At 60.9% G+C, this 22,270-nt stretch overlaps 1 protein-coding gene and 1 long non-coding RNA gene across 2 annotated transcripts in view; both read right to left on the reverse strand.

The window, feature by feature from the left end:
- The window catches only part of LOC139084070 (uncharacterized), a 38,489-nt gene extending 37,230 nt beyond the window's left edge, over positions 1-1,259 (reverse strand). The window contains exon 1 of the long non-coding RNA XR_011541334.1: positions 1,196-1,259. This is a non-coding gene — a long non-coding RNA (uncharacterized lncRNA). The remainder of the gene's footprint in view (positions 1-1,195) is intronic.
- A 6,634-nt stretch (positions 1,260-7,893) lies between these two features.
- Positions 7,894-20,528, reverse strand: DAPK3 (death associated protein kinase 3). The gene is made up of 9 exons (XM_070624711.1): positions 20,422-20,528; positions 19,311-19,468; positions 13,032-13,392; positions 12,688-12,817; positions 12,306-12,354; positions 11,624-11,650; positions 10,228-10,380; positions 9,446-9,491; positions 7,894-9,079 (listed from the first exon to the last, which is right to left on the reverse strand). The coding sequence occupies exons 2-9, from the start codon at positions 19,370-19,372 to the stop codon at positions 8,543-8,545; spliced, it is 1,365 nt and encodes a 454-aa protein (XP_070480812.1). The 5' UTR covers positions 19,373-19,468; positions 20,422-20,528; the 3' UTR covers positions 7,894-8,542.
- Between the last annotated feature and the right edge of the window lie 1,742 nt (positions 20,529-22,270).

Consider the following 22,270-nt stretch of genomic DNA (forward strand, 5'->3'; position numbering starts at 1 on the left):
TGCCCGCAGGGCCCGGGGCACCAGGGGGCCCACCCCATGGAAGGACCCTGCAGGACTGCTGGCGGCCCAGGGGACAGGGGGACCCCACTGGGCCCCTTGCTGAAACCTGGCTGCTCCTCCGTGGCTCCCCTGCAGTGGGAAGCCCATCTGAGCCCCTCCCTGCTGGGGAGACCCTACCCCACCCCAGCCCCCTGCAGACAGACAGACGGACCGGCGACCTTCGTGCAAATTATCCCACAGGAGCCCCCGCTTGCCCCGCCAGAACTCCATCCCTGGGCCCTGCCCTCAATGTCCTACCAGCCGTGGGAGGAGAGAGGCAGAGGCCCAGAGGTGGGGGGCGAGGCTGCACGCCCGTCCCCCTGCCCCCCTCCGCTCACTCTATTTCGGGACCCCCCCACCCCAAGCACTTGCCACTCCCGTCAAGCAGCACTCAGCCGGCCCTTCCATCAGCACGTCCTCTGCCGGCGCCCCCACCCCCACCGCGTCCCAACAAGGCCAGGGCCGCCACCTCCGGGGGCGCCCCATCCTCCAGCCGCCAGGCCCCTGAGCGGGCGTCCTTGGGGCCAGCGGGGCGAGGAGTGGGCTGACGGGGACAGACGGGCAGCCGATGGCTTCAGACCGCCACACGCCCCATGCTGCCGCCAGGGAGCCCCCCATATCCACCCAGCGCATTCTGGGGGTGGCGCCCAAGAGGTGGCCTCATCGCCTCCCTGTCCCCTTTGAGCTTCTCTGGCATCCGTCAAGGTGGCGGGGGACGGGGGCAGCTCCCAGAGCAGAGGCGTCTTGGGGTTCAATGGACGCAAACGGGGGCTCATTTCCAGACGGGCCTGTAAGTCCTCCCCTAAGGGACATTCCAGATACAAAACCCCAGGGGATGGGGGGACGCCAGGGGCTCCGGGGGCTCCCGAGGGGAGCCAGCCACCGCCGCAAGACACACACGCACTCTGGGGCCGCCTGGCTCCGTCCCCTCGGGGACAAGGAGAAGCCACGAGGAGGAGACCCGGCCCCCCCCTCCGCCTCCTCCGGCCCTCGTCCCCGCCGGGACGCCCCAGCCGCCGGGGACAGTTAGGTACCCGAGGCCGTGTGCCGTGTCCTTTGCGTGGGTGTGTCATTTCACCACTGTTCTGTGTCACTTTGCAGGCCGCCCAGCGAGGGGGGCCGGGCGGGGGGTTGGGGAGGTGGTCTTGGTACTTACTTTTTTTTTCTTTTCACAACAGGGGGGCTAAAGGTCTCGGGGCTGAAGGAGCCGCGGGCGGCTGGCGGGCCTGGCTTTATAGGCGGCCCCCTGGTTATTAATAGCGGCGCCGCTTCTTGCCCCAATATGGTCCGGAGCGCAGGGGCCGCGGGCTGGCCCGCCCCCCTTCTCCGGCACCTGCCCCATGCCCTCTGACCTACAAGGCCCGGCGTGGCAAGGGGACACCCGGGCCCCAAGATCGGACAAGGGGGGCGCCCGGGGTGTGCTGGCCCCCGACACGTCCTTTCTCTCACCCCCGCCGCCACCCTGGGGGGCAGACGGAGCCAGCAGCGTCCAGAGGGAGGGCCATGCTGGCGCCTGGAGAGGTGGCCGCGTCTGAACCCAGGACCGCTGACTCATCTTGCAGGTGGCGTGTGACTTAGTCCAGGCCTAAAATTAGGGCCCAGGCGTAAAGCCGGGAGGGCCTCCGGTGGCCTCCCCACGGCGCCCCCTGAGGACGATGTCCACTAGACGATGCCCTCCTGAGTGAGGGGACCAGGTGCAGGGGCTGCTGATCCGCTGCCGGCCCCATGGAGCATTCTAGAAAGCCAGTGACATCCTCCACCGGGAATCAGGGCCCCTTGCCCGCCGGTCCCTAACACATCTGCCTCCCGCGGCCCTGGCATTCTCTCTGGCCCCGAGTGCACCCCCCGAGGGGTCCCGTGGGGCCTGCGGTGTCCCCCCCTGGGCTGTGAGTCTTTCTCGAGTTTGGCCATCCCCACTACCCCACGCGGGACTCCCGCCCTCTCTAATAGGGTGATCAGGATGCGACAAAACCCCAGTCGCTGACCCCACGGACCCCAGGTCAGCAGCCCAGCCACGGGCAGCATCTCTGTCCCCGTCCAGCCCGGGCGACCGCTCCCAGGCCTGTCTACGTGACCCTGCTCAGGCTGAAGTCCGCCGGGCTTTCTGCTGGGCCACCCAGATACCGGACGCCCCCTCCCTCCTCTGCCTCAGCCCGGGTCCCCGCGCCTCCTGGCCCTCCTCTCTGCTGGCCAAGGGGCTTTCTGCCCACGCGGGGAACTTTCTGGCTGGGTCTCACCCCGAAGGCGGGAACCCGATGGCCAGGTTCCACCGGGGGAGCAAGACAGGGGCTCTGTCGGGGCCTGGGGAGGGGACACTGTCAACCTGGAAACCACAGCAGGGACACTTCCTGGCCTGAGGGAGCCGAGGCTGGAAACAGCCAGGTGCAAGGACTCTAGAAACGGCCAAAAGGGCCAGTCGGGAGACATCAGGCTCAGCACCCGGGCGCGAGCAGCCACGATGGCTTCACTCCCACCTCGGAGCCCCGTATTTGTGCCCTGTGGCTGCCGTGACAAATGACCACAAACTCAGCGGCTTAAAATAACAGAAATCTATTCTTGCATGGTTTGGAGTTCAGCAGTTGAAATCCAGGTATCGCGCTCCCTCTGCAGGCTCCAGGGGAGGGTCCTTCCTGCCTCTCCCAGGTCCTGGGGGCTCCAGCAATCCTTGGGGTTCATCGGCTTATAGACGCGTCACTCCAGGCTCGGCCTCTGTCATCACATGTTCATCTGCTCCCCATGTCTGTGTCTTCACGTGCGTTCTCTCTAAATTTTTTTATTTTTTATTTTTTATTTTTGGTGAGGAAGATTGGCCCTGAGCTAACATCTGTGCCCGTCTTCCTCTATTGTGTATGTGGGACGCCACTGGAGCATGACTTGATTGATGAGCCGTGTGTAGGTCCGCGCCCAGGATCTGAACCCACGAACCCCAGGCCACCAAAGCAGATTTCGCAAACTTAACCACTATGCCACGGGGCCAGCTCCATTCATGTGCCTTCTTATAAGGACACCTGCCAGTGGATTGGGGCCCACCCTAGTCCGATCTGACCTCATCTTAACTAATGACAGCTGCAATGTGCCCATTTCCCAGTAAGGTCACAGACTTCAACATCTCTTTCTGGGGACACACTTCAACCCACAGTGGCCACCTGGTACGTGACCCCAATTTATCCTTCTGCCAACTGGACCCAGGGTCACACTCTTGCTGACTTGGAATGTAAAGGACAACTTTCTCGTTCTCTCCTCTCATGGCCCGTCCGACCCCGAGGTGTGGGGTTTCCGTCCCATTCAGCAATTGTGACGCTGTCTACGCGCAGTGAGCAGGCAGACCCCACAGGTCCAGGGCCCGGCCCCGCAGGACGGCCCCTGCTTCAGACGCCAGCCCCAAGTCCCGGCCTCTTGTGCTTCTGACCGGCCGGCTATAAACCAGGGTCACCAAGACCCCCTCCTCGGGTCCGAGAATTTGCTAGAACAGCTTGTAGAACTTGGGAAAGCTCTTTCCTATCACCCGTTTGTTGACTATAACTCAGGGACAGCCAGGTGGGAGAGATACTCAGAGTGAGGTATGAGGAAGGGGCGTCCACACCCGACCGGGGCCCCCGCCCCCTGCCCCTCCACATGTCCACCCCCCGGAAGTTCTCTGGACCCCTTCATCCAGGGTCTCCGAGAGGACCCAGTACACAGGCACGACTAAATCACTGGCCGTTGGTGATTAACTCAGTCCCCAGCCCCTCGGGGGAGGCTGAGAGCTCTGTCCCTCTGGTCACGTGGTTGGTCTCTTGGCCACCAGTCCCCGTCACTCCACTGGCATAAAGTTAGATGTGGTTGAAAGGGGCTTGTCACGAATAACAAAGGATGCCGTGTTTCCTAACACCCGCCTTTCGTGTGTGTGGGGAAATAAACATAGCGTAAAATTCACCATCTTCATCAATTTTAAGGGCCCAGCTCAGCTGCAAGAAGCACATTCACACGGTTGTGCCACCGTCCCCTCCATCCGTCTCCAGAACTTTCCATCTCCCCAAACTGAAGCTCTGTCCCCAGGAAACACTGACTCCCACCCCTCCCCCAGCCCCTGGCCCCCCATTCACTTTCTGTCTCTGTGGATGTGGCTCCTCTGGGGACCTCCTGTGAGTGGACCACACAGTGTGTGTCCTTCTGTGTCTGGCTCACGTCACTGAGCATCACGTCCTCCAGGTCCCTCCACGTGGGAGCAGGTGTCAGGATCTCCTTCCTTTTCACGGCTGCGTAATATTCCAGGGTGTGGATGGACACACTGTGTTTCTCCATCATCCGTCCACGGACACTGGTGTTTCTTCCATGTTTTGGCTGCTGTGACCGGCCCTGTTTTAAGCACTTTACGTATCTTAATCCATTTCATCTTCAAAACCAACCCATGAGGATGATTCCGTTGTTCCCACTCTACAGAGGGGACAGCTTGCCCTGAGTCGCAGGACCACTATGTCACAGAGCTGGGATTCCAGAGCTGGGTGGCGTGGCTCCAGAGTCACGATCGTGACCACGTGCCTGCTCCCCAACCCCCACCCCTCCCTGCCCCGGGTGTCTGCTAACGTACGTGTGCAGAATGGGCCCCGCCTGAGCACCCCAGCCTCCCGGTCTCGTCCAGCTCAGAGACTCCGATTGGATGAGCTTTACCACTGATGGGAACGTAGCAGCATACGACTGCAGCAGCCTCTACGGCTCCCGCTTAATCCTCACAGCTTCTCTGATGGGGGAAGGGACCATTGAGGCCGGGAGGGGGTAACCTGCCCGAGGTCACTCTGCCATTTAGGGGCAGGGCCGCCCTCACTCGCCACCTTGCACACGAGCCTTGCTTCGTAGACAAACCTAAGCTTTAAACCCCTTCCTTCCTACGAGCCTCGTGCACATGGCCCTGCAGCCAAACCCTGAGCCAACCCGCGGGCAGGTCTGGCCTGACTCCCGCCAGCTGGAGGAGTGGAATTCATGGCCCCCAGTCCCTGTCTCCAGCCCACCTTCAGAAGCAGAGAAGACGACATTCCCATTTTGCAAAAAGCAAAACTAGATGGCAGGGAGCCCCCACTGTGCAGCCTCGCCGAATGGCCCCGTCTGTATCAGCCAGCTACTGCCACGTAACAACGCCCCACAGACTGAGTAGCTTGAGAAAACATACGCACGTTCTCTCGCAGCGTCTGTGGGTCGGGAGTCTGTGCGTGGCTTACCTGGGGCCTCTGTGCAGGGTCCCTCCGGAGGCTGCGAGCCCACTGCAACCCAAGGCAGGGCTGGGTTTTATCTGAAGGCCCGACTGGGGAAGGACTCGCTTCTGAGGCCACTCCTGTGGCTGGCGGGTGTCATTCCTCGCTGGCTGGTCCCCACATGGACCTCTCCACTGTGGCAGCTTGCTTCAAAGCCAGCCCAGGAGAGAGCGTGCCAGCAAGACAGAAGTCATGACCTTATGGAGTCTAATCACAGACGTGACCTCATCAGCTTTATGCTGTCCAATTGGTTAGAACCCGCCAGCAGGCCAGCCCTCTCTCACGGGAGTGAAGAGCAGGAGGTGGGGAAGCTCGGGGGCCATCTTGGGGTCTGCCTGCCGCAGTCGGGGTGAGCAACAGCATATCAGTCCGTGGGCTCTGCCAAGGGGCAGTACCATTTGCCACGTGCTTGCGTGGGCTGGACACCCTCGTAAGGTGCTTTACGACCCCAACGGGGTTCCCTGGGACCCGAACTGACAGACTGAGAAAACTGAGGCTGCACTGAGCCGAGCCACCCAGGAGAGCCCAGCTCGCGAGGGTGGGGCAGAGACCGTCCCCAGAGCAAGGACGCCTGCCCGGCACCCTCTGCACAAATGTGGGGAGCTTGGCCCCGCAACGTGGAGGCGCTCTGGACACTGAGAAGGTAGGCGCTAGTCCAAAGCAAGTTTCGGTTTCTACCCAGTTTTAACCAGAAAGGCTGGAAAGGTGAGGGCCCCTGTCTCTCCCCCAGGAGACAGACGCCGTCTCGCCCTCCCACTGCTGTCTCCCAGCGCCCGACACACGGCTCAGTGTGGCAGGACCAGATGAACTCTGGCCGGCCGAAGGCTGTCTCCTGGCCCCCTGGGGACTCCAGGGAGCCTGCAGCCGCCCCCCGCCCCCCGAATCTGGAGACCCTCGGGCCCTGCACGGAAGGCCCTCCTTTTCCATGGGAGACAGAGGGCACCGCAGACTACAGTCTATTGAAGTCACGTGACTTAAGCCCCTCGGGGCGCCCCTGTCCCATCCCGGCTGGCTGTGTTTCCCAACGTGAAGGCTGGGAATTCGCTGCCCAGAGTCGCATCTGTAAGCCCCAAGGGACCCAACCATCAGACGTCACCTACAGGCCGGACCGGGTCCCAAAAGGACAGTCACAGACCGACCGGGGAACCCTGAGTAGGTCTGACCGTCTGATGAGCTGAACTTTGTTGAAATTTTAAGAGTGGAAGTTGTTGGCCAGAAAAAGAAGGCAAAAAAGGGATGAATTTGACGATGAGTCTTATCTCGATTTTTTTCAAAATTAAAGTAAAAGAACAAACAAGGGGGAAGGCGCCCCTCGGTGTGAACAAGCTAACAGGAGGATGACGGGGCTGCCGAAGGCTCAGGACGCGGCTCCTGGGAAGGAGGGCAGAAGGGCCTCTGGGGGCCACATTCCAGACCGCGGGGCTGCAAGGTCAGCAAGGTCGCGCCCCGCCCCCCCCAGGCGGCCCGAGGTAGGGCGGGGCCACGTGTGACCCAACGGCTCAAAGGGACGGGAAACCCCTCTGGGACTGTTCTGGCTGCTGGAAGCTTCCATCTCACTGCAACCACAAGAACCAGAGGCCAGCTGAGCCCGTCACGGCAGCCACACCCCGGGTGTCCCCTTCCTGCCAAGGAGCACAGGGACAGGCAGCGGACGGAGAGGGAGACAGAGCCTGGCGAGGCCACAGCGCCGGGTGACCAGCAAGGCTGGACCCTGCCTGGCTGAGTAAGGTACAGCTGCAGGTGACGGCCGTGGGGCCATGTCCTGGGACTTCGGGCAGGCATGTGCTGGCAGAGGCGTGTACATGGGACACAGCGCAGCTTGCAGAGGGAAGACCCCTCCGCTGGACCCCAGAGCCAGGTCCCAAGGCCCTGCCTCGGCCCGGCAGCATCCTGGTGGCCCCAGCTAGGGGCCACAGCTGGAACGCCAGCCCACCCGCCCGGCTCCCCCTGCCCTCGGCCTGGCTGGCCTCTGTCCTGAGAGTCGCTCGGGCTCGGGGCTGCACAGGTGGCCCTCGGTTAACATGACCTGCAGCAGAGAAGTCAGCCCAGAGCGGCCACCAGCTGGGCCCCCCGACTCCCGGTTCACTGAAGCCGGGACCTGGGCACCTTCTCTGGGGCCCGAGGCCCTGCTCCAGGGCGGCACCTAGCGGCGCCCAGTGGCACTGCTGCCACCACGGCCCCTTCACTCCCTAGTCCAACGCCAGGTCCCCAAGGCATCCACCTGTTGGAGGTTCCGGCTAGATGTACCCAGGGAAACACCAGCACAGGCCAGGACGGAGCTCAGCTCTCTGCCGAGGGGAGCGCTGGGCCCACGGGCCTTTGCATGGCATCCTGGCTGTGCCTACTCCATGCAGCCCAGCCCAAGGGGTGCTGGCCTGGGACCCTAATGATTCAAAAGGCAGCACTGGGGAAGGGAGCGAAGGAGGGGTGGGACCCCTGCTGGCGGCTGAGGCACGTCAGGGGCTGTGTCCCCAGAGCCTGGACCCGGCACTGTTAGGGAGCCGGAGAGAAGGGCGCTGCTCCACAGCACGCCCGCTGGGAGGGTCACCAGGCAGAAATGGCTCATGACTCCTCGCCCCCTCGTCAGCGGGACCCCCCACCCCCACCTCAGGAAGGGAGGAGACAGTTTCCACAGGTGTCACCTTTACTGCATCTGAGCACCGGGCCCGGCCACACACTCCCCTATGCACCTCCAGACCCACACGTCCTCGGGAGCTGGGTCAGCTAGTCAGCTCTGGCCCCGTGCCCACTGCCAGACCTGTGACGGGGGCGCTGGGAGAGGCGGGCGCACAGCCACCTCCACCGCTGACGCCGAGGGAGCCGCCTCCCGTTTCCAGAAGAGGAGGGGCCGGGGGTCCAGCAGGGGCCCCTGCAGTTCTGAGCCTGAGGCGAGCCCGGGGCACTCGCAGCCCCCTCCCCGAGGCTCCGTGTACTTGGACTCTCCCCTGACCCAGGTCCTAGACACAAAGGCAGCCGCCCGGCCAGGCAGAAGGCACCTGTGTCCACCGTGGCTGGTTCCGTCCTGGCGGGACCAACCCCTTGCAGAGATGACCGAGTCCCGAGGCGATGCTGCCCCGGAAGCCCCCCGAGTCCGCGATGCTGCAGGAGAGGGCCGAGCAGGGGGCGGTGGGCCGTGCGGAGAAGGCCGCCTGGGCCGCCCCGTCTTCCGGGGGCCGAGCCCCTCCCCTCGGCCGTGAACCCCAGGGCCCCGTGGGGGCAGCCCAGCCCAGCCCGGCGCACTCATCACCGCGCCCGCCGGGGCCCGCGCCGCAGCCCTAGCGGAGGCTGCACTCCCCGCCCTGCAGCTTCTCCTGCTCCATGGCGCGCACCAGCTCCTGCACGAAGCGCATCTCGGAGGCCACCTGCTTGGCCAGGGCCTCGTAGCGGTTCTCCAGGCGGCTGAAGCGGCGCTTGAGCCCGCTGGCCCCCAGCAGCGCGCCCTTGGCCTCCTCCTGGGCCTGCCGCTGCAGCGCCTCGGTCTTGTGCAGCTCCTGCCGCAGCCGCCGCAGGTCCTGGCCGATGCTCTCGTTCTCCTCCCGGTACCAGGCCTCCTTCTCCTCGTAGATGGCCGTCAGCGCCTCGATGTCCTCGTGGAACAGGCGCCGGCTGTGCTCGAGCCCGCGCAGGCCCTCCTCGGCGGCCGCCACCTCCTCCAGCACCTTGGAGAAGCGCTCGAAGTTGACGTAGGTGTTGTTGGGGGGCATGCTGGAGTGCGACTTGATGGTGTACTCCTTGAGGCGGGACGTCTTCAGGCGCCGCCGCTCCGGCTTCCTGCCGCTGTCCTCTCGCCGCACGTTCCGGCGCCGGATCGCCTGCAGGCGGAGGAAGGGGCACATGGCGCGAGGGCCAGGAAGCAGAGGCCCGCTGAGGGCCATGTCCGGCCCTCCGCTTGCTTTTGTAAATAAAGTTTTATTGGCACACGGCCATGCCCATTCGAATACCTATGGCTCACGGAGCTTTCTGCTACGATGGCCCAGCTGAGCAGTTACACCCGAGGCCGCAGAGCCAAAAACACTGGCCCTCTGGCCCTTTCCAGAAGGCTGTCCATCCTGACCTTGACCTAGAGATGACCCCTTTCTGGGAAGTTTCACAGAGGGGCCCTGGATTCCAGCCCCCCACCGTCCAGGCCCACTCCCCTGTCACACCCGCCCTCCTCCAGTGGGAGCAGCCCCCCTTACCTTGATCCAGGAATGCTCCAGGCTCTGGGCGATGGTCATTCTCCTCCTAGAAGAGGCCCCCGCGCTGGTTACCCACACGTGTGCCATCTTCCCCCAAGGCTGGCAGGAAGAGCCGGGCAGAGAGCCGGGAAGGTGTTCCAGGCTCTGCCCACCACAGCTCTGCCCTCAGGCCCCTCCCAGGGCCGACCCACAGACCCCTGCCCCTGTGGACCCCCAAACCTCTAAGTCACCCTCCAGCCCAGGGGCAAGTCCCTGAAATGACTCTGAATCTACATGCAGAGAGCATCCGCTCTGCCGGGCCCACCACGAGGAGCCCATGAGGGGCCTGTGGGGTCTCCGTGTTTTCTGAGGGTTTTTATAAACAGGGTCGAGACCTAATGTTGGCGTCTCGCAAAGTCAGGCACCCACAGGAGGGGCTGGGCAGGTGAGAGGAATGGGTGGCACTCAACAGGGAGGATTGCGGCCCATGGGAGCGCCTCCCCGTGAATGAGGGCTCTGCCAGGAGTTTTAGGTTTTTTCTAGAAGAAAACAGCCACCTAGACTTTTACGTGAAACTTATTTTAAACATTGGCAACACATGAAAAGCTTCTTAAGACATGGATGGGGTGGCCCAACCGGCGTCATCCATCGCAGTCTCCTGCCCAAGCGGGAGCCGCGTCTGATTCCCAGGTACAGGGAGGGGCCGGCTCGGAAAGACGAGCTCTGGGCCCCCCGCCCGTTCTGGGGCCCCAGTCCGCCTCCCTGCCAGGCGGCCCCCGCCCCCCGGGGCCCAGGGCGCCTACTTGGGGTCTTTGACGAGCAGCCGGCGGATGAAGTCCTTGGCCAGCTCGCTGGTGTTGCTGAAGTACTCCTCGTCGAAGTCATAGTTCACGGCCGAGATGTTGGTCAGCGTCTCCTGCTTGGTCTCGCCCAGGAACGGGGACGCGCCGCTCAGGCTGGGAGACGGACGCAGGGCTCAGGTCCCCTGCACGCGCTCGCTCCACGACCAGGCCGCGGCCGGGGGAGCCGCGGCACTCTGCCAGGCCCACCAGGGGCCAGATGCCAAGGATGGCGGCGGGGGCCCCGGACACCCCTCGCACCCGCATTCTCTCCCCCAGCCACGCCCTGGCCACCAACGGGAAGGCAGCAGAGTCACCGCCAGCCACCGACACGTGCTAAAGCGACAGCCACAGTCTCCGTGGAACCTCAAAGCATCTCCCCCAAAACGTTTAGTGACTCCAGGGGGCCAACCAGTAACTTCCCGGAGGGCCTCCTGGCCGATACCATCACGGCACACGGGCGGGGCGCCCACCAACGGTGACAGCGTCGGGTGCCTCCCTATGCTGCACTGAGGTGGCCACAGCATGCCCCTGGGACTCACGGGAACAAGTATGTACTGGTCCCCGTCCCTGTCCTCAGGCTCACAGCTGGCCAAACCCTTCAACTTCCTGAGCGATAAGAGCTAAGACGGTGGGAGCATCTAGTATATTCGGCGTCCTGGATTCTGAAATAGCTCCAGGGTGACAAAGATGCAGGAGCATCTTCTGTTATTCCTAACAAGCCCCCTTCAGCCGCACCCGAGCTTATGCTAATGAGGTGACTTCTGGAAAGCCCTAAGGATGGGGCTGGCGGCCAGGGGACCAGCCACGGGATTAGAGGGATGGCACTCTCATCGTCACCCCGACCTCTGACCTCCGACCTCTGGGGAGGGGAGCGGCTGGGCACTGAGCTAATCACCCACGGCCAAGGGTTAATGAACCCTGCCTAGGTGACGGAGAGCGGGGTTCCGGGTTGAACACGTCCACACCTGGAGGGTGGCGCGCCCCAGCTCCACGGGGACAGAAGCTCCGGTGCGTGGGCCCTGTCAGCTGTCACCTTCCATCTGTGCCTCCTCCTCTGGCTGTTCATCTGAATCCCTTATCTCAGCCTCTGATCAGCTGGTCCTGGGAAGTCAACTGTCTCCCCAGGTTCTGCGAGCTGCTCAAGCAAACTATCCCCCGAGGACGGGTCACGGGGCCCTGATCCACAGTCAGTCAGTCAGAAGCCTGAGACGGGAACCACACCTTTCTCTCCTGCACAGGGTCCTTCACTCGCTCACCCAGCCCCCACCCACAGCTCGCTCAGCCCCGTGGCGACCCGAGCCCCTCCTCCTGAGTCTGCGGGCCCGGCGGGGCGGCAGGCAAGCCACCAGGCACTTACAGGATGTAGGTGATGACGCCGATGCTCCTGCAGAGAACACACGGGAGAGACGAGGGTCAGCTCGGCCATGGGGCGCAGCACCCCGACTCCCAGGGCCTCTAGACGGCGGGGGGTCCAGCGCCCAAGGCTCGGGGGCCAGGCGGGAAGCAGGGGTCTGCGCGACCCAGGCCAAGTCCCTTCCCCTCTCCCGCTCCAGGGGTCTCGGTGGGGACACTTCAGCATGTCTGGCTGCGCCTGCCTGTCAAGGCTCCACCGGCTGGGGTGGGGGAGGTCAGCGCATTGCAGCCACAGACCACGCAGGCGTGGGACCCTCCCCGGGGCCTGCTGTGCTCGAAGGCGGAGTTGGCAAACTTTTTCTACAGAGGAGCGAATATTTCAGGCTTTGTGGGCCACCAACGGTCTGTCACACACTCACCTGTTTCATTTTTAACTAACCCTTTAAAAAGGAGAGAGCCACTCCTGGCTCGTGGGCCTGCTCTGGCCCGTGGGCCGTAACCTGCCGACCCCCGTTTTAAGGCAGCAGGCTGGCCCGCCCACACCCCATGACACCAGGACCACAAGGATGGGCTGTGTCCCCGCCTGCAGCTGTGGCCGGGAGCTCCTGGGACGGGCAGGGGACACGCGGGGGAGCAGAGATGCTGCATCCCGGGGTGTGTGTTGGGCCCCCGCTGCCCCCACTCACCACATGTCCGCCTCCAGGCCCAGGGGCTCGTAGTTGACAATCTCGGGCGCTGCGGGCACAGGGAGAGAGAAGGCGCAGGCTCAGGTGCTGGAGGTGTGAGGCGGCCCTGGGGACGCGGCCTCGGGGAGCAGCACAGCCCCACTGGCAGGTGACCATCTGGTCCCCAAAGAAATGAAGGCACAGGCGGGCAGGGCCAGCTCTCAGGCAGGAAGGCCTGGACGGTGACAGCCACCAAGCTGAGGCCTTGAGCTCCCATGTACCCGACACTGGGGCTGGGAGGGGAAACCCCAGGGCAATGGGCCAGGCACCCAGGAGCCAGCCACAAGTCCTCAGGGACCCCCCCCCCGAAGCCGCGAGCCGCGACATCCCCGCAGGGCCTCACCCACAAACTCCGGGGTGCCAAAGATGTTCTTGAACTCATTCCCCGCCTCGATCTTGTGGGCGATGCCGAAGTCGATGAGCTTGATCCGCGGGTTGGGCACGTTCTTGTCCAGGAGCATGATGTTTTCTGGCTGGGGGGGAGCATGGCGGTGTGAGGGGGCCTCTGCGGCTTCTGCCAGCCCCGAGTCCCGGGAACAGCGCCCCGATTTCCCTGGCACCCCCTCACTGGCCCAGGCCTGAGCCGGTCCGTCTCCTGGCCCCTGGCGGCAATGGGTCTGGGGTGTGCGTTCTGGGCCCTGACAGCCAGCCCCTGCCGCTCTGTCCCGAGGGCCCCACGGGGCTCACCTTGAGGTCGAAGTGGGCGATGCGCTTGGAGTGCAGGTAGTGGACGCCGTCCAGGATCTGCTTGAGGAACTGGGTGGCCTCGTCCTCCGTCAGCGACTCCTTCTCGGCCAGGAAGTCGAAGAGCTCGCCGCCCGAGACCAGCTCCAGGATGAGCACGACGTCGGTCTTGTTCTCGAAGATGTCGTGGAGCGTGATGATGTTGGGGTGCCGGATCTCCCGCAGGATGTTCACCTCCCGCTCGATCTCCTCCCGGCTCACCCCCCGCCGGCTGGACGACAGGCGGCGCTTCTTGATGAACTTGGCCGCGTACTCCTTGCCCGTGCCCTTCTGCCGGCACTTGCGCACGATCGCAAACTGGCCGCTGCGGGAGGAGGGCCGGGGAGGGGAGAGGAGGGGAGGGGAGGGGAGGGGAGAGGAGAGGAGGAGAGGTGAGCGTGCGCCGAGAGGAACCGGGCTGCCACGGCCTCCTCGGGCAACACTGTCCCAACTCCTGATGCCAGGCACTGTCCCCACAGCCTCTGAGAATTTTCGTGGAAGGTGTTGCTATGTGAGCGCAAAGCGGCGTGTAACACGATGGCCACCTGACACTCCTGCCACAGTGAGAGGGACAGAAACAGCTCGACGCTGATCAGAAGGGCGCTGGAACCCATCACGGTGGGTCCGGCGGAATCTTATGCAGTCATGAAGAAGAACGGGGTGACTCTCCGTGAGCTGACAAGGACAGCGTCCCCGAGGACCTGCTCAGGGGCAAAAGCTGCAGAACGACACACAGAAAGAGCTCTTTCTGTTTCAAAGGCGTACAGGCTGTACCCATTGGCACAGATGGATTTACATGCGTCCACGTGGGAAAAAAGGTCTGGAGGACACAGGCTGACCTGTTACCAACAGACACTCTGGGGAGTGGTACTGAGGGAACGAGGCCAGTGAAGAGGGGTTTTTACTTTTTATTTGATATCATTCTATTCTGATTCAACTTTTCACAGCGTATTTCATCATTTTGAAAAATCTAACAAAAAAGAAAGAAAAGTCACTGACTTCAAAAGCGCTTCTTGGGGCTGGCGCAGTGGGCAGTGGTTAAGTTCGCACGCTCCAGTTCGGCAGCCTGGGGTTCACAGGTTTGGATCCCCACTGCTCATGAAGCCACGCTGTGGCGGCGTCCCACATACAGAACAGGGGAACACAGGCACAGATGTCAGCTCAGGGACAATTGTTCTCACCACAAAAAAAAATTATAAAAAAAAAAGCTTCTTGTTCACTAGGCAGGCTGAAGGAGGCGCACCCAGTTTCAAAAGAAGAGAGCAGAGCGAGGACGTGGAGAACCCAGCACCCTCAGGGATGGCGGGTGGGAATGCAAAACGGGGCAGCCGCTGTGCGGGACAGAGTGCCGGGTCCTCAGAAGGTTAAACCAGAAGTTTCTGTGTGACCCACAATTCCACCCCTGGGTGTCCACTCAAGAGAAATGAAAACACGTGTCCACACAGAGACTTGTATATAGACGTTCACAGCAGCATTACTCCCAACAGCCCAAAGGGGGAACAAGCCAAGTGCGTGCCCATCAGTGCAAGAATGGATACACAGTGGGTCCATTCACGCCCCGGAATACGACGCAGATGTGAAGAGGAGTGAGGCCCTGACACAGCCGCACGTGGACGGACCTGAACACACGACGCTCAGGGAGAGAAGCAGACACAGAAGGACACATGGCCTGTGACCCCATTGATGGGAAATGTCCTGAACAGGCAGATCCACAGACAGAGAGCAGGCACGTAGGGGCCAGGGGCTGGGGTGCGGTTGATTGCTGACAGGGACAGAATTTTGGGGGTGATGGAATGTTCTGGAATCACTTAGTGGTGATGGTTGCACAACTCTGTGAATGTACCAAAGATCACTAAACCGTACACTTGGAATGAGTGACCCATATGGTATGTGAATTACATCTCCTGACAGCTGTTATTTAAGAGAGAGACAGAAAGTCTGTTGACCGCATGCCAGGGAGCCGTCCAATGTCCAAACTCCTTTGCTGTCTAGGAACTCGGTCATAGTAACTTGCTTTAACTCGACAGTTGACTGAAAAAGGCCAGACTGTAAATACTTCAAGCTCCACGGGCCGCGTGGTCTCCGCCACAATTCCTGTATGTTTTCACAACCCTTAAAAACAAGTCTGAGCGGGCTGGCCCCACGGCCGAGTCGTTAGGTTCGCATACTCTGCCTTGCTGGCCCAGGGTTTCGCTGGTTCGGATCCTGGACACAGACATGGCGCCGCTCGTCAGGCCATGCTGAGGTGGCGTCCCACATGCCACAACTAGAAGGACCCACAACTAAAAATACACAACTATGTACCAGGGGGCTTTGGGGAGAAAAAAAGGAAAAATAAAATCTTTAAAAAAAAGCCAGAGCCCATTCCAGGCGCGTGGGTGGGCCAGACGACACTGACTAGGGTGGGAGTTAGTGCACAGGCCATGGTTGCTGACCCCAGCATCAAGAGGTCACAGTAACACAACATGTCAGTGGACAGACCGATTCCCAGACCGAGAGCACACAGGCCAGGCCAGAAATTGCAACAAGGCACACCAGGGGGCAAGAGGAAAGAGACCACGCGACATCTTGGGGAAATAGGCAACAGCATGTAGAGGAGGAACGGCAGAGACGGGCCCTGGGGACAGGAGGGATCCCTGAAGTTGGTGGCGGCAGAGGGAGGACAGGCCAGGCAGGAGACACAGACACATGAGTGAGGGGTACCTCTGCCAGGCCAGCGGGGCCCTCAGAAAAGCCAAGGGACCCGACTGGATGTGTCCCAGTCTGCGGGTCCTCCTGTGGTGCCCAGGACACCTGCAACTGGCGGGCACCTAGGCCGCTGCCCTCGCCAGCACTGAGGGGCGACAGCGCCCATGGCGGGCTCACAGGTACGCTCCGCACACGCAGGTGCGTGAAGTTCATGGCGGGCACATGGGAGGTGCGAAACCATCTGTGACCACGGTAGCCGAAATCACAACCACGTCCACAGCCCGGGACCCGTGGACGTGGCACCTCACACGGCAGAGGGGACTTTGCAGACGAATTAAGTTAAGGCCCCTGGGATGGGGACGACCCTGGATTCCCGGGGCCCAGGGTCACCCCAGGGTCCTGATCAGAGGGAGGCAGGAGGGTCACAGGCAGAGATGGAGACGCTGCGCTTTTGGCCGTGCGGACGGAGGAAGGGGCCCCGAGCCCAGGACGCGGCGCCTCTGGAAGCTGGAGGAGGCGGGACGCGCTCCTCCCCTGGGGCCTCTGGGAGGGCCCACCCAGCAGACCCATTTTAGAAGCCTGACTCCCAGACCTTTGTGATAATCAATGCGTGTTCTTCTCAGCCACCAAACTACGGTAACCTGTTCTGGCACCAACAGGAAACGCCACCACTAACATAAAAGCCAGGGGCCCAGGTCAGCCCAGTGTTCCTGCTCAGGTCCTGCCCGCCGAACCCAACAGCCCCTGGCCCGTGATGTTCCGGACCCTCTGAGTCTTGGCTAACACTCCCCCCACCTGACATGCCTTCCCCTCCACCCCTGTCTATATCAAGCAAGCGAATTCTTCCAGCTCCCATCCCACGATGACTCCCTGACGACAAGGGCACCAAATGCCGAGCGGCCACCACGTGCCGGGACCACCGGGATGAGCGCTGGACGTGTGGCCTGAATTTCCAACACAAGGATTCTTTTCTGCTAGCTTTACTCTAAGCTGAACTAACACACAAAGAGAAGTCAGAGCGGACTCACGAGAACAGGTAAAAAGATGCTGTTACGGGCTGAACCGGGTCCCCCAAAAGTCCCTAAGTTGAAGCCCCAACCCCAGGACCTCAGAATGTGACTATCTGGAGATGGGGCCTTTAAAGAGGTGATTAAGGGGGCCGGCCCAGAGGCACAGCGGTTAAGTGCGCACATTCCGCTTTGGCGGGCCAGAGTTCGCTGGTTCAGATCCCGGGTGCGGACACAGCACCGCTTGGCAAGCCATGCTGTGGCAGGCGTCCCACATAGAAAGTAGAGGAAGATGGGCATGGATGTGAGCTCAGGGCCAGTCTTCCTCAGCAAAAAGAGGAGGATTGGCAGATGTTAGCTCAGGGCTAATCTTCCTTAAAAAAAAAGAAAAAGCAGCGATTAAGTTAAAATGAGGCCACTGGGGTGGGTCCTGATCCAATAGGACTGGTGTCCTTATAAGAAGAGATGGGGACACAGACACGCACAGAGGGACGACCACGTGAGGACCCAGGGAGGAGCCACCGTCCACAGCCACGGAGAGAGGCCTCTGAGGAACCAGCCCTGTCGACACGGTGATCGCAGCCTCCAGCCCCCACGCCCGGGATAGGATGAGTGTCCGCTGTGTAAGCCGCCCCGAAAGTGGCACTTTGCTCAGGCAGCCGGAGCTGACCGATACAGACGCACACCCCACGCAGGACGTGGGAGCCCGCAGACGCATCAACCACAGGTTTATTTTCTCCAGACACGGTCGATGCGAAGTTGAATTGGGAAGAAAGACCGCCCCCCCCCACACACACACACTCCCAGTTCGCTGAGCCCCGTGACCGCCGGGACAAGAAAAGGTGGCCCAGCCTGACCCTCAGGCCTTGTAATCATGGTGACCTCCGGCAGCTAATTCTCCAAAGACGGTCGAGAATTAGACCCGCGAAAGACACGGTTCTGCTGGAAACCGAATTCCAGCTCATTCCTGCCTCTGAAATCCGGAGTTTACCAAGGGGGCCCACTTCAGAGCGGCAAAGTGCACACCCGAAAGAGGATGGTGTTCTGGGCGTGAGCACGCACTCCCTCCCCAACTGGTGGAGCTCATCTTCGTTTGCACATCTATTGGGCCCAAGCCCAGGATCCGGGGGGCACGGAGCTGGCTGAGCCAGGTGCCCAGCTCTGGCTCCACACAGGGAGGGCCTTGTCTCAAGGTCTGGATCCTGCTTTGCCACTTCCGGTCTGCATGCCCTTCGAGCAAGTCACTTCCCTTCTCTCATCCTCAGTTTATCTAGAAAATTCCAATAACTTTCCTATGTGGCTCTTTTTACCGGCTGCATATTATTCCACCCACGGATGTGGTGTTGCTGTGTCGGCCACTGAAGAGGCTTCCCATCTTTTGCTCACAGAACATCCCCATAGCAACTATTCCATCCTAGGTCACTGGGTCCGTGTAGTACATATTTCCCCTGAATTCACTCCTGGGAGTGGAATCGGTGGGCTAAAGAGAACACACATGTGACATTTTGCAGACTGTTGCCAAGCGACCGTCAGGAAGAGGTCCTAACACATTTTCAACAACAAAGCATGAGATTTCTTCAGAGGCAAGGAGGCTGTATTTGCTACCACTCTAACAGAGAAAATTTCTTTTTTTTTTTCTTTTTGAGGAAGATTAGCCCTGAGCTAACATCTGCTGCCAATCCTCCTCTTTTTGCTGAGGAAGACTGGCCCTGAGCTCACATCTGTGCCCATCCTCCTCTACTTTATATGTGGGACACCTGCCACAGCATGGCTTGCCAAGCGGTGCCGTGTCTGCACCCGGGATCCGAACCGGCGAACCCCGGGCCGCTGAGAAGCGGAACGTGTGCACTTAACCACTGCGCCACCAGGCCGAGCCCCTAACACAGTAAATTTCTAAAGGAAGCCCTTCAGGACCCCAAATGAGCCGCAAACACTCTCTCAGCAGAGGCCTGATACAGGGCTCAGTTATTTACATTCCTTTCTGGTGACATCACGGGGCCGGCCAAGGCGGCTGGGCTGGGGAAGGCCGGCCAGCAGCAAACTCACCAAATAAGGTTTGAGACTCTGCCAAAAAAAAAAAAAAAAAAAAAGGATGGTGCCTGGCTGGTCCGAGGTGGGGGGGGGGGGGTAATTCCCAGGGGGCTGCGAGGCCCGGCCAGGCAGGAAGTCAGCTGCCTGGCTGGAACGGGAAACCTTCTCTTTTTCCCACAAGAATGCTCAACAGTTGGCAGGGGTGGGGGAGACTTAAATGCCTCCCACACGAGAGGATTAAAGAGACAGACAGAGCTTCACCAGCAAAAAACTGCTAACCTCCACGGCGCTCACACCGCAGTTAGTGTCTCCCCAGAGGAAACGCACAGAGGACCTCAGAGCAGGAATTCACGGCTGGGGCTGTCTGGCCCCAAAGCCCAAACTGGTTCCCCCAGCACAGAAGCCTGACTCATTCTCTCTTGGAGAACAGAACAAAGAACAGGAGGAGAGATGCGTCCAGAAAAGCCCCGCCGCGCCTCTCCCACCCCGCCGAGCCCCGCCAGAGGGGGCTGCTCACCTGCCCAGCTCCTCCCCCATCTCATAGTGGTCTTCCACATCTTCCTGCCTGAACGTGGACATGGTGGCCGGGCTGCCTTCCAGCACCTTCCGCTCCAGCAAAAGCCCAGTCACTGCAGCCTGGGGCCGGGACCTCGGGGAGCCCCCCTAGCCGTGAGCCTGGAGGAGACAGAGAAACAAGAAAGAAGGACTGAGATGCCATTACTCCTAGGTAAACGGGGCCACCTGCTCGCCAGAAATAGCTTTCACATCACTCCACGCTCAAGTCCCACGGTCCTCGGAGGGCGTGTGTGGTTTGGCGAGCCGGCCAGCTTCCAGTGGCATCTCATTTAGACACCACGCCACCCACAAGGTCGGTGAAAGCCCCACCGTGCCACCTTCGCCCCCATAACTCCCAGCAGGCACATACCTCCAGCTTCCCACACACCACCCCGGCCTTTCTCTGCCTTCCTCCAACCCGCTCATCGGAGACCCCAGACATTCCTGCAAGATCCCCCACACGCTTCATGCCTCAAACCCCGGCACGCCCTGACTCCCTGCCCCACGTCCTAACTAGTCCCAGGGCCACACAGTCCCATCTCCCTGCCCATCGGGGCCTCCGCCCCTCCTGGTCCTGATGCTGTCGCCCCACGGGCGCCCCGACCTCGGCAGGCCTCTTAAGACCCTCCTCAGCGCTGTGCTCCACCCCATCCTGAATCCCCAAGGACTAGACAACAGCTTCCAGGCTCCTGCAAGCCCCCTCCCCCCACTCCTGCGTCCCCCGGGCCACCCACTCCCGGAAGGCACCCCTCCAGGTATCAGAGCCCCCCACCCCCCCATTCTCCCGCAAACAAAGGGCCCTCGCAAAGGGCCACATCTGAGTCCCCTCCATGGCCTTTCGCCCGCAACCCTCGCACAAGCTCCAAGGAAGAACCCGATGACCCCTCCAGGGACCCTCCAAGGTCTTCCCCAATCCCTAATATCCCCGCTCAAGCGTCCCCGAGGCCGCCACGCCCCTCAAGGCCCCAGCCCAGCCCCTTCTCCGGCCCGGTCACGCCAAGGGTCCCCAAACGTGCCCCCGCGTCCCCCAAGGGCCCCCCGCCCGCCGGCCCCGGGCCGAGTCCGCTCCGCACCCTCCGAGGACCGGTCCCTCCGCCGCGCTGGCCTGCGCCGCCTCCCCTGGTCCCGCCGCCGCGGCCCCTGCGACGGGCTGACCTGCTATGACGTCACCGCGCCCGCCAGTGCCCGCCCCCGGGAGGCGGATCCCACCGCCCATTGGCCAGCGAGCCCGTCGCTCGTGACGCCCCGCCCTCCGCCGCCTTCCCACCCAGGCCCGCAGGCGTCCGGCCCTCCGCACCCGGATGCCGCCTCGCCATTGGCCAACAGACTCCCCTTCCAGCACATGATTGGCTAGATTGGACGCCGGTCAAACTTACGTAGGCCGCAAGACCGACTTCCGGCCCCTGGGCAGCCCCGCCCGCTCTCCTCTGACCGGGGTCCTGAAGCTGGGAGGTGCGATGCTGAAGTCCTGCCTCCCTCTTCCTGCCTCTCTCGGGCGCTAAGGACGTGAATCCAAAGCCCAGCCAGGGACCCCCGGGCCGCCTTAGTCCCTCAGTGGCAGTTTCCTCCTCTGTAAAATGTTACCCATATTCCAAATATGTAAATAAAAATGCAAATGAGGTCAGTCAGGTGTTGCCATTCATTGTTGAGCATCCGACTGTGACTCCTGTTGTCTCAAGACACATGATAATAACAGTTAGCATTTACTGAGCCTTAGTATGTATCAATCAAGAACCTTAGAAGCTAAGACATATTAATATTTCCCCCATTCTATAGATGGGGAAGTTGAGACCCAGAGAGGTTAAGCAGCCCACCCAATGTCACACAGCTGGTAAATGGCAGAGCTGAATCGTTCCCAGATACACCTGATCCTAAGCTAATGCTGAACCACCTCACAGGCCATCGGACACTAGACCTTGTCTTTTGGCCTCTGCCGATGGCCCTACCATCATGATGGTCTCCGCCTTGCTCACTGCAGTCCGCACCCATTTGTGATCCTTCTGGCCTCAGACATCTCATTTCTACCCCAGATCTTGGCATGAGCTATTCCTTCTGCCCGGAGACCGCCTTCCTCTGCTCTGGTCTACCTCCTGCGCGCACTGCATGCAGTTCACAGCGAAAGCAGCACCTTCTCCACACCCGGTTCCCCTGTGATTGCCTCTTACACTAGCATGGTGCATTTGTCACAACGAACAAACTGACAGTCACACGGTATTCTTAACCGAGTCCGTCCTTGACTCAGATTCCGGGTTTTTCCTATTGTCATGTTTCTGTCCCAGGATCCCACTCAGGATCCCACATGACATTTAGTCCTTTCTGCCTTTCCTGTTTTTGATGACCTCCACAGTTTTGAAGACTGGCTGTTTTGTAGAATGTCCCTCAATCGGGATGCATCTGATGGTTCTCTCATGGTTAGACTGGGGTGATGGGTTTTAAGGACGAGGACCCCAGAGGTAAAGCGGCCTTTTCACCCTTTCACGAGAGTCCATTCAATCCATGTCACATCACTGTTGACATTGACCTTGGTCACCTGGCTCCAGGCAGTGTTTGTCAGGTTTTCCCACTGGAAAGTTACTTTTTTTCCCCTCCCCTTTCCATACTGTCTTCTTTGGAAGAAAGTTATGTATGCACAGCCCACACTTCATGAGTGAGGGGTTGGGACACCATTTTTACTCGAAAAGACACCTGACAAACTGTAGCAATTCAGACTTGGGTATTTGGCAGACATTTTCTCAGAAATGAACAAATTGAGCCCGTCAATCACTTCGAGGGAAACAATTGACAATACTTGTCGCTGATAGTCACATTGGAGCTTTCAAGCAAAATATTAAAATTTTTGAAACCTGACAGCTTCCTGACACTTCAACACTGTCCTGATGAAATTGCTATTAACAAATGTGATTTCTGTGTTGTTTAATGAAG

The sequence above is a fragment of the Equus przewalskii genome, chromosome 6 (assembly GCF_037783145.1).
Source record: "Equus przewalskii isolate Varuska chromosome 6, EquPr2, whole genome shotgun sequence".
Lineage (NCBI taxonomy): Eukaryota > Metazoa > Chordata > Mammalia > Perissodactyla > Equidae > Equus > Equus przewalskii.